Source organism: Phascolarctos cinereus, unplaced genomic scaffold (genome assembly GCF_003287225.1).
Source record: "Phascolarctos cinereus isolate Bilbo 61053 unplaced genomic scaffold, phaCin_HiC Scaffold_4;HRSCAF=312, whole genome shotgun sequence".
NCBI classification, from domain to species: Eukaryota; Metazoa; Chordata; class Mammalia; order Diprotodontia; family Phascolarctidae; genus Phascolarctos; species Phascolarctos cinereus.
In genome coordinates, this window is record NW_027555847.1 from 664,719,372 (window position 1) to 664,733,124 (window position 13,753).

Below are 13,753 nucleotides of genomic sequence, written 5' to 3' on the forward strand. Positions count from 1 at the left end.
CCAGCTTGTTGTGACAGAGACACTAAGTATGTGTATATTTAGGGAGATGATAGATTTCATTTTGGATGTGCCAAGTTTGGGGCAAAGGTGGACAGTTGGAGATGCATGAGCTTAGGAGAGACCTAAGCTGAGATATGAATTTTAGAATTACCCTCATGGAGAATGGAATTCCATCCATGGAGGTAGATGAGAGGGAAAGATGACTGAGCTCTGGGCACACCCACAATGAAGAGTGGAAAGAAGAGCCATAAAGTAAAAGTTCCCAGGGAGGTAGGAGGAGAACCAGGGTAGTCACCATCATAGAAACTGAGGGAGAAATTAATATCCAGGAGGAATGAGGGTGGTCAGAAATACTAACTACTGAAGAGAGTAAGGAGGATGAGTGTTATAGTGCATAATGGCTATTCGATTTGCTAGGGGCAGCTGGGTGGCAGAGTGGAGAGCCCTGGGCCTGGAGTCAGGAGGACCTGAGTTCACATCTGGTGGTAGACACTTACTAGCTGTGTGACTGTGAGCAAATCACCTAGCCATGTTTGCCTCAGTTTCCTCATCTGTAAAATGAGCTGGAGAAGGAAAAGGCAAAGCATTCCAGTGGTTTCTTTGATAAGAAAATCCCAAATGGGGCCATGAAGAGTTGGACGCAACGGCAAGGACTGAACAACAAAGTTGGATTTGATGATTATGGAATCATTGGTCCTCAATTGATACCTATTTTAATCCATAACATTCATAGTGTCTTAAAGATAGAAGGGACTTGGTAGGTCGTCTGGTCCAACTCTCACCTCTCTTATGAATTCCCTCAACAGCAGCCCTAAGAAATCCAATGTAAACACCTCCAATGATGGGTCACAAGTTTCATATGTGGACAGCCCCACCTTATTGTGATATTTCTAATAATGATAACACAACTGACCTTTATATAATGTTTTCATGTTTTCTTCTTACACTCACTAGGCTGTGTGTAAGAATTTAACTCAACTCAACTCAATAAACATTTATTAAATGCCTACTGTGTGCAAGGCAGCACTGTGCTAAGCTTTGGGGATGTAAATAAGAAAAAGAAAGACAGTTCCTTCCCTCAAGAAGCTTATAATCTAATAGGAAAAGACAGTACACAAAAGGAAACTGAAAAGGGATGGGTAGGGGGGACCAGCAGGGACTACCCAGCACCAAGGCATGATGTTCTGGAGTCTAAACCGCTGATAGAAAATGGAGTTTCCTGGAAAGTGAGCCTTCTCTAAAGGAAGGCTTTATGAGGAGTTTATTGGTCCCCCTCCAGCCCTCCAATCAGAGGGGAGGGGGGCTCAGAAGATGTTGAGTATCAGAAGCTGAGTTAGTCTGTATGGTGTGATGAGATGTCAGGTGATCAGTTTATCTTGGGGAAGCCATGATGTTCATGGAGTACAACCAAGCAGAACTTCTCATGAGACCTGTGGGGGATGTGTTGGCTCTCTTTAAATATTGCAGGGCTTTTGGTGAAAGATGGATTAGACTCATTTTGCTTGTCCCAGAGGACACAATTAGGAATGATGGGTGGGAGCTTCTGGGAGACAGATTTGGATTACTGTAAGGTAACATCCTAACAGTCAGAGTGATCCAAAAGAGGCATGGGCTGCCTCGTGAAGTAGTGAGTACCCCATGATTGGAGGTCTCCAAGCATTGGCTGGATGACCCACTTGTCAGATAAATTGTTAAGTGGATTCTTGTTCAAATGTGGGTTGGACAGGATTGGCTAGGAGCTCTCTTACCATCTTTCCATTCTGTAGTGCTCTGATTTGCCCACTTGGGTTATTGGGGGCCATTGGGGCAGCTACTACTACTCACAGATTGGTTTATCCTTCATTCTGGAAGAAGACTAATGACATCAGAAGAGTGATGTCTTGACTTGTAAACAAATTGGATTTAAGATCACATTGCTAATAAGAGTCAGGGCTGGGGTAGGAACCTAGGTCACCTATGTTTAAGAGCAGGGATCTATCTATAAGACTCCAAAGCTTCTCTTGATGATAGGAAGAGAAAGCCAGATTTTTCCCATGTTAGCTATTATGTTCCTGCTCCAGGACCCTATATTTACACATTCCTCAAACCAGCCCTGTGGAAGGCAGGGAGGGAGGGGGAAGAAAGAGCAGCCCCAGTGCCTGTCCTCAGGGAGTTTTCAGTCTAGTTAAGAGGACAGATTTACATACAGAGAACAACTATGTGGATGCTAAGTTCAGTAAGAGCTCGGGAGTAGGGAGAGAAGGATAGTATAGTATAGAGCCCTGATTCAGCTGCTTCTTATCTATGTCACCCTGGGCATTTTTCTTCTATGGGCCTCAGTGCCAGATGATCTGTAAGGTTCCTTCTGGCTCTAATTCCTGTGAATCCCAGCTCATACTCGCTAGTATGGAACTTTGGATAAATCACTTTCCCTTTTTGAACCTCAGTGTCCTCATCTGTAAATTGGGGATAATCCTTCTCCTAGCACTCACCCCACAGGGTTGTGAGGAGAGCTTGTTGTAAATCTCAAATGCCCTTAGAAGTAGGGGGCATTGTTATCCCGAAGGGCTGTGACAGTCAGAGAAGGCTTCTTGGAGGAATGCTGCTAGGATTTGAAAGAAAGAAAAATGATTGAATTATTATGCTAAATGCTATGGATACAAATAGAAAAGCAAGCTAGTCTCTGCTCGCAAGCTACATTCTAAAGTGAGCTTGACATATAGAGGAGGTTTCACCTTCAAGTCACATGGAGAGGTCCCACAGTCTTTGGGATGCAGACACAAAGCACCCATTAATGCAGCATCTTTAATATTTCTACCAATACTCCTGTCCATTTCCGACGCTGAGCCATTTGAAGGACTGTGGTGGCAAGGATTTGATTTTTGGACGCAGGGGTTCTCTGCTCAAAGAAGCCTCTGCCAGGTTGCATCTCCATAGGAGTTGCTCCCTGGGATGATGGTTGCTGGGGTTGGGCTGGGAGCAGAGCCGTGGGTATTGGAAGCCATAGTTATTCCTAAGGTTCTTAGGGCCAACATCTTGGACTGCCTCTTCCGGGGCATGTCTGAGGGGAGAAGTGGTGGCTGAAATGGGGGTAGTAGTATCACTCTCCTGGCACATACCTCCTCCTCTCTGTCCCTCAGGGTGCTTTGCTACCATAGCTAGGCTGGCTCACCTGAGAAGTGGAGGAAAGGGAATGTTATGGGGTGGGGGTGGGGTGAGAAGGAAAAGCATGTGTAAAACAGTAACTCTGCTTCCATTCTGTTTGCTGCAGATACAGTTGAAATGCCTGAAGGCAGGCTGTTGGAGGCCTGAGGTACTGGGATCAGAGCCAGAGGGCCCTCCCCTTCTCAGGTGGACAAAGCAGAACATGCCATGTGTACTCCTTCTCCAGGTGGCCAAAGATGGCAGAGGATGCCCCAAGCTTGAAGGGAGCTTTTGATATCTTACACCAAGCTGGGCAGGACAAACTCCTTTACCTAAAACATAAGTTGAAGGCCCCTAGGCCAGGCTCCAAAGTCAGCAGCCTGCTACATGCCATGGTCCTCCTGACTCTGGGACAGGAGACAGAGGCGAGGATCGTCTTGGACTCACTGAGAGGAGATAAGGTAGCCCTCTCTGTGGCTAGAACTTGGGAAGGGACAGGGCCTCTCCTGAACCAGGTGGACCTTTTGCCATGTGAAGAGCGGGCAGACATCCGATTGGCTGTTGCCCGCATCTACCAGTTACTAGTAGAAGAAAAGCTATGTGAGGCTTCATCCCGGAACCAAGCCTATCAGGCCGCCATTCAGGCCCTCAGCCTGTGTCATGACGCTCGGTTGGACAGCATCCTGGCTGAGGCCCAGTCCCAGTGTGGCCATGATATCCATGGGGCTGGGAGTTTCCAGATGCTCAGGTCAGATGTGAGCTGCCTGCCAGTATCCTCAGCCCCCACCTCTAGGGTTAATAGTCACCCTTGGCCCATTAGGGCCAGGTCAGATTTACTGGCAACTGAGTCACTTCCCTTATCCTTACACTCTACTGGCAGTCCCGCCTCTTTTGCCAGCAACCTGCAGATCAGTCAGTCCCCCACTTTGCCTTTTCTCACCCACCTGCCTGAGAAAAAGAGCCCCAGAGGCCCCAGTAAATTGTGTGGGGACCCTCAGACCAATTCCACACAGGACCCTGAACCACAGGCCAGACAGGAACCAGAGGAGATGAGCTGGCCTTGTTCAGACCCAGCCGCCTCACTCCCCGTACAGCTAAACAGCTCGGCCTCAGTGGTTTCTGGTCCTCGGCTTCCCAGCTCCTCTACCCCCCCATCTCCTTCAACCCTAGTGGCCCCTGAGACCAGCATACTTTCTCCTGTGGAATGTTTTAAAGCACCTTCTGACCCCACATCTCTACAGCCAGTTTCAGTGAAGCCTGAAGAAACTCTTGTCTCCAAAGAGGGTTTTAGGGTGGTCCCCGAATTGCCCCCCATGTCGGGCCCTCCTGCCGGAGAAGGGAAGGCCACCCCGCTCCCCGTGCAAGAGAGTGATTTTCCAAAGAAGGCCATAAATCCAAGGCCTTCCATCTCTACCCAGGATCCTTCTCCATCTCCATGGTCTTCACGGCCCTCAGGAGCGGAGCTAGACACAGGACAGCGTTTCTTCAGCTTTGTGATCCTCCACGCTCAAGAGGACGAAGCTATTGCCCTTCGAGTCCGGGATACCCTAGAGAGCCTGGGCGTACCAGATGGCACCACATTCTGTGAGGAATTTCAGGTCCCTGGCCGTTTTGAGCTACGGTGTTTGCAAGATGCCATCGACAACTCCGCCTTTACGGTGCTGCTGCTCACTAAAAACTTTGATTGCCGCATGAGCCTCCACCAGGTGCATGTGGCGCTGATGAACTCCCTCACGAGGAGTGAGAAGGAGAACTCCGTCATCCCTTTCATTCCCCAGGAGAACACGCTGAAATCTGCCAAGGTCTCCCCACTGCTGAAAGGCCTGGTAAGCCTGGATGAGAGTTCTCCTGTCTTCTCCAAGAAAGTCCGTAGCACCTTCAACCCTCGGAGGCTACAAGCCCAAAGGGAAGTGTGGAAGAAACAACAGGAAATCCAGGCCATCCAGGAGCAGACTCAGCAGATGGCAGCTGACAGGGAGAGGGTCTCCCAGAAGGAGAGTGCCCTCTCTGACTTGGCATACCACTATAGCCTTCTGCAACAGCAGTTACAGAATCTCGCCTTGGCTTTTCCAAATCAGGCATCCTTTGCTCAAGGCTACAGGATGCCGATGCCACATCCTTGGACATATGGTTTCCCCTCTCAGTTCACCACCACTCCCTCAGCTTTGCAGCCCAATCAGCTGATCCCACCTATGTCTTTTCCCCCTGGCCCTATTTCAGCCCCCCAGCTGGACCCTCAAGGTGCTGGGGCCCAGCCTCTTATCATCCATAATGCTCATATGGTACAATTGGGTCTCAATAACTACATGTGGGGCCAGAGGGAAGGGCAGGGTCCCAATGAGGAGGAGAGAACTGAGGGAGAGTGAGAAGAGCCAGGTAAGGTCCAGAGCCCTTGCTCCACTGTTCAGCCGTCCCCTGCTGCCAGCACTGGTCTGAGGAACCAGGAGAGCAAGCATGGGCCAGTGCCAGAGAAATGTCCACAGCTAGGATCGCAAATTTAGAACTGAAAGACACCTGAGAGGCCCTTCAGTCCAACATCCTCATTCTACAGATTAGAAAACTGACGTCCAGAGAAGATGGGTGACTTCCCTGATGTCACACAGCTAGTGATGGCTAGAATTGAGAATTTCATCTCAAGGATGGCATGCAGGGCTTAAGAGTGCAAGAAAGCATCGCCACCATCCCTGCTCATTGCCTGGTCTCTCCATGTCCCTTGGGGGACTTGGCAGCCACAGCATTACAGAAAGCCACAACATTGTGCAAGTAGAGAGATGCAGCATTTTCCTTTTCTGGTTCTGTTGCCTCATTTCTTTCCAGGGTCTGGAAAGGACCCTCGGTTGAAAGCTTCCAGCTCAATATCCCCTTGCTGCTCAGAACATCATCAGGGAACCAACCTCTGATAGTGATCTTCTGTCTGGGGCCTCCTTCTCCTTTCCAGATTCTCCACTTAGACTCCACCACTTGTGAAGTGGGTCTCCCTCTGGTTGGGCCTTCTGGGTTTGAGGTTTAATGTATTTGAATGTGTTGGAGGGGAGGGGAGGTCATTACTGCCATCATCAAAAGACACAAATGGATGACTACTTTGTGCATAGAACTAGGCACTGGAACAAGGTTGTTGTGGGGGTTTTTTGGGGGGGATGTTTTTGGATAGATTTCAGGTGCTTCATGAACTTGGATGGGAAAAAATGACGTATTTATTTTTGCTACTGTTCAACTTAAATGTAGTATTTCCTTCCATTATGAATTCAGGCAATAGACACTATTCTGAAAAGGAATCCATAGGCTTCCCCAGACAGCCCAAGGGATCTGTGACATAGAAAAAAGATTATGAACCCCTAGACTAGATGGAGGGGAGAGGAGGGGAATAGACAGAGTCATATATATATGTATATGTCTACACACACACATACACATATATGTCTTCACCTATATTAATGTCATCTTCCCAGCTGACTGTGTCATCTTTCTCTTTCTCTCTATGTGTACACACACACACACACACACACACGGAAGATGAGATGAATATAGTTGAAGACATGCTTACTACCTGTAGGTCTCTTCACAGAAAGAATCTGATTTCGGCCAGTCCCCTTTCGAAGATCTCAGAAGAGGAGAAGGCACCTTCTCTTCCCAAGGCAGCCTTGTCCACTTTTAGATGGATCTAGTGGCTGAGAAGTCCCTCCTTACATTAACCTGGTGCTTAGCTCTCTGCTTCCTCCAACTGGTTGAGGTCTCTGGGGCCAAAGAGAACAATGCCTCTTCTCCCTGACAGCCCTTCAAATACCTAAAACACATTTTAACGGTAGGTGGCAGCCGCCACATGCTACGTATCCCTCCTCGTGAACCCCTGCCCCCCCTGCCCCCCCAAGTCTGCAGGCTAAACATCACTGATTTCCTCATCAGATCCTCAAAGGGCCCTCATGATCATGGCTGCCGTCCTGCACACTCTCCAGTTTGCTGATGTCCTTTCTAAAATGGGCCTCTGAGTACAGAACCCCAGTTTTAGGTTGTACTCTTGACTCTCCCTGACTTTATCATGCCATGGAAACCTCTTCATCCTGGGAGCTTTCACTGGCCCTGGACTTCCCACATTGGAAGTACTCCCTGCCCCTGCCTCCTCTCCTTCTGATGTGTTGGCCCAGGCCAACCATGTCCTCATTCCTCCACACAGTACACTCCTGACTGTCCAGACTTGCTCTCCAACATGGCCCTAGGCTTCATACTTACATCTGTCTCCCTTCTTTCTTGCTTTTCAGTGCCCTTTCATGGGTTGTCTTCCCCCATCAGAATGTAAACTCCCCCCCCCTCCAGGCAGTCAGGGTCAAGTGACTTGCCTAGGGTGACACAGCTAGTGAGTTATCATGTATCTGAGGCCGGATTTGAACTCAGGTCCTCCTGACTCCAGGACTGGTGCTCTATGCACCGTGCCACCTAGCTGCCCCAGAATGTAAACTTTTTGAGGATAAAGTCTGTCTTTCTGTTTGAACTTATATCCCCAACACTTAGCACAGTCTCTGGCATACAATAGGTGCTTAATAAATGCTTGTTGAGTTCCTGACTAGGGAGGAGTACAGTTAATACTATCATGAGATCATATGAAGGCTTTGGGGTGCCATCATATCACAACTAACTCACTAAGCTTACAAGCCAGTAAAACTCCAGATCTTCTATCAGATGAACTCGCCATGCCTCCCTCCATCTTATATTTGTGAAGCTGATTTTCTTTCAAGAAACCCCAAGTATAGGAGATCTTATAGAGCTTGGGTAGCAGAAAGAGCTCTGGCTTTAGAGAATCTGGGTTCAAATTCCACCCCTGCCAAATTACTAATAGTAAGTAGGGCAAGCCTCTTAACTTTTTCTATGGGGCCTCTGTTCCTTATCTGTAAAATGGGTATTTAAAAGGCCCAGGGTAAGCACAGATCCTTGGGGCACTCCACTGGGCATTACCTCTCTTTTCAGCTGCCATCAAATCATTAATGACTTCTCTTTGGGTCCAACCATCCAAGCAGAACTGAATCCACCTAAATGTATAATTGTGGAATCCACATTGTTCTATCAGGCAAGAAAATTATTCCTGTTTAATATGTAAGTTGGACTTGAGGTCTCTTCCAATTTTGAGAGTCTAAGATTCTGTGAAAAGCACATGGGCATCTTTCTGCCCTTGGGTTCACAATGAACTAGGAAGCCACAACTTACTTTAGTACTAAAAGGACCAATAGTTTTGTCAGGGCAGGCACTCTCCAGGGACAGATACAAATTCCAGCCATGCGTCACTTAACCTTACAAATAGTTTCCATAGCTGTTGCAGGTGAAAAAAAAAATGGACCCAATGTCCAACCCTGTGGTGATGGACTTTTCCAAATTCAGCCAGGCTGGTCTTTTGGTGACAATCCTATCACCCAACCAATCCTTGAAGTCCTTACAAAAAGGCCTTGGGACTAGCCAGGGCTGGTCAACACTCTGGGCAGAGCCTTTGTGATGCTAAGGGCACCATGATGTACCTATGAAGAAATGGAAGGAGGCTTTAGTAGAACTTGACATAGTGTTGACAAATGTTCTTTTCCTTCCATGTTGGTGGTTGGGGATGATGGATGGTTGAACTGAAGGTTGAATCAGCTCTTCTGTAATAAATATTTATTGACTAATTCCTTGTATCTTTCAGTGTCCCTGTCCTCTAAATATGAACTAAAAAAAGGGGGGGGAACCCAACTTCTCAAGCAGGGAAGGGTGTCCAAGGAGTAGGCCCAGGCTCAGTCATAAGCTAGGTGAATTGCCCATGGCAGGCTAGTAAGAAAGGGCTCAATTTTGGCTGAAGAATGTTTTTTTTTTTTAATATTGGAGGTGGGAGGGACAAAGAAGGAAGGAGGAAGTCCTTTTGAATATAAGACATGGAATCATGATACTTGGCTTCAAATCCCAACACTTACAAGCTGCGCTATCTCAATGGGCCAGTCATTTAACTTATCTGTCATTTCACTTGTAAAACTGGGTTGGAGGAGGCATGATAATCCCAGTAACCACCCACATCAAAGGGATGTTTTGGGTGAAGTCACTTCTAAACCTTAAAGTACTATGTAAATGTGAATTATTAGTGTTAATAAGTAGTACTAGGTTGCATAAAATGGTCTCTGTAGATTAGCTATTAGTTATACGTCAATTAATTATTAATTATTAGAATTAATTATTAGCCGTTAATCAAGCATTTACTGTGTCAAGTACTGTTAGGTACTAGGAATACAAATACAAAAATTGAAACAACCTTCAGACGTGCTAACACTCTCTTAGGGGGGCAACAAAAAATATGTGTATATATGTATATACATAACATATAACATATATACACAACTATATATGTATATACACAACATGTATACATGCGTACACACACACACACACACACACAGAATTAAGGATGAAATAAACACAAAATAGGGAAGACACAAGCAACTGGAATCCGGAAATGTTTCAGGTACCACGAAATGTGGCAATGGAATGTGAGATGGGCTCAGATGTTCTAGAGCTTCTGCCAATGGGAAGAAAGGCCCCACGTACTCAAAATCCTCACTCTCCAGCCAGAGAGGCCAGACCTAATGGTATCCTCACCTGAGAGAGTTGAGGAAATTAGAGTGGGGAATTCAGCCTCCTATTATATATTCCTAACAATCAGAGCTCTTCCAAAGTGGAATGGGTGGCTCTGGGAGATAGTGAGTTTCCTGTTAGTAGAAGTCTTTAAGCAAAACCTAGATAAGTATTTATCAGGGATGTGGGGTGTGTGTGTGTGTGTGTGTGTGTGTGCGTGCGCGTGCATGCCTTGTAAAGGTACAGGTTGGATGTTTTCAGAGGTCTCTTTCAGCCATGGGTGGTATGACACAAATAGTGCTCCATAATCTTTCCCTCTACCAGCCCATTGCTGATATCTGAAATTCCATCTCCAAGACATCATTCTTTTGTGATTAAACATTGCATTTTTTGAGGGGGTGGAGCCAAGATGGAAGAGTAAAAGCAGTGTATTGCTTAGGCTCTCCCCCAAACCCCTCCAAATACCTGTAAAAAAGTGGCTCTAAACAAATTCTAAAGCAAAAGAACCCACAAAAAGACAAAGTGAAACAAATTTCCAACCCAAGACAACCTGGATGGGTGACTAGAAAGGTCTATCACACCAGGCTGGGAGTGAAACGCAGTTCAGCGTGGGCACGCAGGGAAAGACCAGGCCTCAGTGACCCTGGAGCAGGCCTCAGGGGACTGAATCACGGGCTGCTGTGGCAGTTTCCAGATTTCTCAACCCATGGAACGCCAAAGGCAACTTAGAAGGTTAATAGGAAAAGTCTGTGACCTCAATGAGAGAGAAGCTTGGTCCCAGCCCCAGTCCTGGAGCAGCCCCGGGGTGGCAGCGGTTGCTTCTGGAGCTCTCAGCCCACTGACTGAGGGGGAATCAAGTAGGTGGCTGATCAGAAGGGAATTGCAGAGATCTCTTTGCGGGTGCTGAGGTAGGATTCTCTTGCTTTGCCTGTGCTTGGATCTGGATCACAATTCTGGGTGGTGGTCCTGGGCTGAGGAGGAGCGCTGTACGGTGGAGCTTGTGGTGGCAGTAGAGAGAAATCCTCCTCACAGTTCCAAGGTAGAAAGGATTGCTTTTGGTCACTCATAGACCAGAGCCCAGGCGAGGAAAGGAGTAAACACCTCGCCCTTGATCATACCACCTGGGAAGAACTGAAAACGTATAGGTCCCTAGAAGTCTCTCTGAAAACAGCTGCACAAAACTCCCAAAGCTTGGGATAGTACATCCTCCACACTGGAAGCAGACCCCTACCTTAACAAAGAGTTTAAAACTCAAGTAATTGGCTGGGAACATGAGCAAACAGCACAAAAAAAAGTCAGACCATAGAATCTTTTTTTGGTGACAGAAGATCAAAACTTCAACAGACTAATAATGAACCATGTTCTCCTTTGTGTTGGCAGAAAGGTGATAGAATGCTGGTCCAGAATCAGACGCACATTCTCTGACATGGCCAATGTGTTGATTTGTTTTGCTCAGTTATACAAATTTGCCAAAAGGAAGGGCTTCTACTTAGTGTGGAGAGAAGGTAAGTTAGTGGGTAGCAATATGTACATGAAAAAGAACATAAATATAACATTTACCAGAGTCAGCCAAAGCCTTCCTGGTAGCAAAAATTAAAGGGGTCCACCACCACATCTAGTTTTAACTTATTAATCACCTTGGGCAGTGCTTATAAGATGGCAGGGAATTGAGGAAGTATATGAATATAGGCATACCTCATTTTATTGCATTTCGATTTGCATATTTTTACAAATTGAAGGTTAGTTAGTGGTAACCTTGAGCAAGTCTATTGGTACCATTTTTCCAATAGTATGTGCTCATATCATGTCTCTGTGTCACATTTTGGTAATTCTCACAACATTTCAAACTTTTAAATTACTGTTATCTTTGTGGTGGTGATCTGTGATCAGGGATCTTTGATGTTACTATTGTAACTGTTTTGAGGTGTCATGAACCAGGCCAATATAAGATGGTTAGTTGATAAATGTTGTGTATGTTCTAATTGTTCCATTGACCAGCAGTTCCCCTGTCTCTCTCCCTCTCCTTGAGCGTCCTTATTTTCTGAGAGACAACAATATTGAAATTAGGTTAAGTAATGACCCTACAATGACCTCTGAGTTTTCAAGTGAAAGGAAGGGTCAATCAATGGGCAAACTTCATTGTTGTCTTATTTTAAGAAATTGCCACAGCCACCCCAGCCTTCAGCAACCACCACCATAATCGGTCAGCAGCCATCAACATTGAGATAAGACCCTCCGCCAGCAAAAAGATTGACTTGCTAAAGGCTCAGATGATAGCATGTTTTGGCATGAATGAAGGGAAATATAGTTAGTTTTCCACAGCATGACTACTATGGAAATGTTTTGCATGACTACACATCTATAACCTGTATTGAGATGCTTTCCTTCTCAATGAGGGTGGGTGGGGAGGGAGGAAGGGAGAAAATTTGGAACCCAAAGTTTTAAAAACAAATGTTAAAGAAAATTGTTTTCACATGTAACTGAGAAATAAGATATACAGACAATGGGGTATAGAAATCTATCCTGCCCTACAGGAAAATAGAAGAGGAAGGGGGTAAGAGAAGGGCAGGGGGAGATAGAAGGGAGGATAGATTAGGGGAAGGGGTATTCAGAATGAAGGCTTTCTTGGGGTTGGGGGAGGGACAAGATGGGGAGAAAAATTTGGAACTTAAAATCTTGTGGAAGTGAATGTTGAAAATTAAAAAAAAAAGTTAAGACTCCCCCCCCCCAAAAAAAACCATCATTGCATTTTTTTCCTATGATATGACTCTTTAAAAACATAGCCTAGCCCTTAGTGAATTTTTTTTTTTAGGCAATTGGGGTTAAGTGGCTTGCCCAGGGTCACACAACTAGTTAAGTGTCAAGAGTTTGGTCTGAGGTCAGATTTGAACTCAGGTCCTCCTGACTTCAGGGCTGGTGCTCTATCCACTGTGCCACCTAGCTGCCCCTCTAGATGTTTCTATAGCAGGAGTTCTGCATACTATGACTTGTCAAGACCAAGAGTGCCTGGGGTCTGTTATAAAGATGGGTAAGGAAGGGCTAAGGGGAAGTTAGGAGAATTACCTCTGCCTCTATCTAGCACATGGAGGTAAGTTGAGAGCTCAGATCTGAATAAATCAATGCTCTTATACCATGCTGACTCTTACCTGGAGAGGAAGAAATGGACTTTTGATTCTACGTGGGAAAATGCATAGGGTGCTGGACTTGGAGTCAGAAAGACACCCCAGATTTTATGGCCTAGGAATCTTCCAGGGAAGGAAATTCCCTTTACCAATGCAGGTTGGCACCATCTATGTGACTTGGGAGACTTAGAAAGCCACCTAGCACAAATAAAGATTGAATGACTCGCTCAGAGCTGCATATTGTCAGCTAAAATCCTACCTTCTGCAAACAGCTTTTCCAGGCCTTGATCTCAGTGCTTTTCCTCCGAGGCCACCCCTAATTTGTCCTGTAAATATCTTGTTAGAATGTTGTCTCCTCCCTTAGATAGTGAGCTCCTTGAGAGCAGGGATTATCTTTGGCTTTTGTTTGTATCCCAAAATGCTTAGCACAGTTCCTGGCACATAGTAGTCACCTCATAAATGTTTATCGACTGGCTGGCACACAGGCACACCATAAACGTTTATTGACTGGCTGGCACACAGCAGGCTCACCATAAACGTTTATTGACTGGCTGGCACACAGCAGGCGCTTCATAAATGTTTATCGACTGGCTGGCACACAGTAGGCGCTCCATAAACGTTTGACTGGCTGGCGCACACAGTAGACGCTTCACAAATGTTTATTGACTGGCTGGCACACAGTAAGTGCTAGTTGACTTGCTGATGGTGTCAGTTGGTGTCAGAGGTGGGATTTGGCCTTGGGGCTTTCTGGCTGACCACATCACATTTCCTAAGTAGGTTGTTAAGCTCTGTTTACAGTGTGATAGGATGTAGTTTGTTGTTTCCGACTGATATTCAGAAAGAACCAAACATCTTCTAGGAAGTGGGCAGGATAAGTGATATAGTAGTTCCCCTTTCTGAGGCCCAAACGCATTATGTGACTTGTCTGA

At 46.1% G+C, this 13,753-nt stretch overlaps 1 protein-coding gene across 4 annotated transcripts in view; it reads left to right on the forward strand.

Moving 5' to 3' along the window:
• Nucleotides 1-13,753, forward strand: part of TICAM1 (TIR domain containing adaptor molecule 1) — a 48,557-nt gene that overhangs the window by 6,846 nt on the left and 27,958 nt on the right. For 2 of the 4 annotated variants that reach the window (XM_020971243.2, XM_020971242.2), the window contains exon 2: nucleotides 3,251-8,777. The exons of the other annotated variants lie outside the window; for them this stretch is intronic. In XM_020971243.2, the coding sequence (XP_020826902.1) occupies nucleotides 3,381-5,489 (2,109 nt within the window). In that variant the 5' untranslated portion in view covers nucleotides 3,251-3,380 and the 3' untranslated portion in view covers nucleotides 5,490-8,777. Of the gene's footprint in view, nucleotides 1-3,250; nucleotides 8,778-13,753 lie in introns of those variants that run through there. 4 annotated transcript variants of the gene reach the window in all.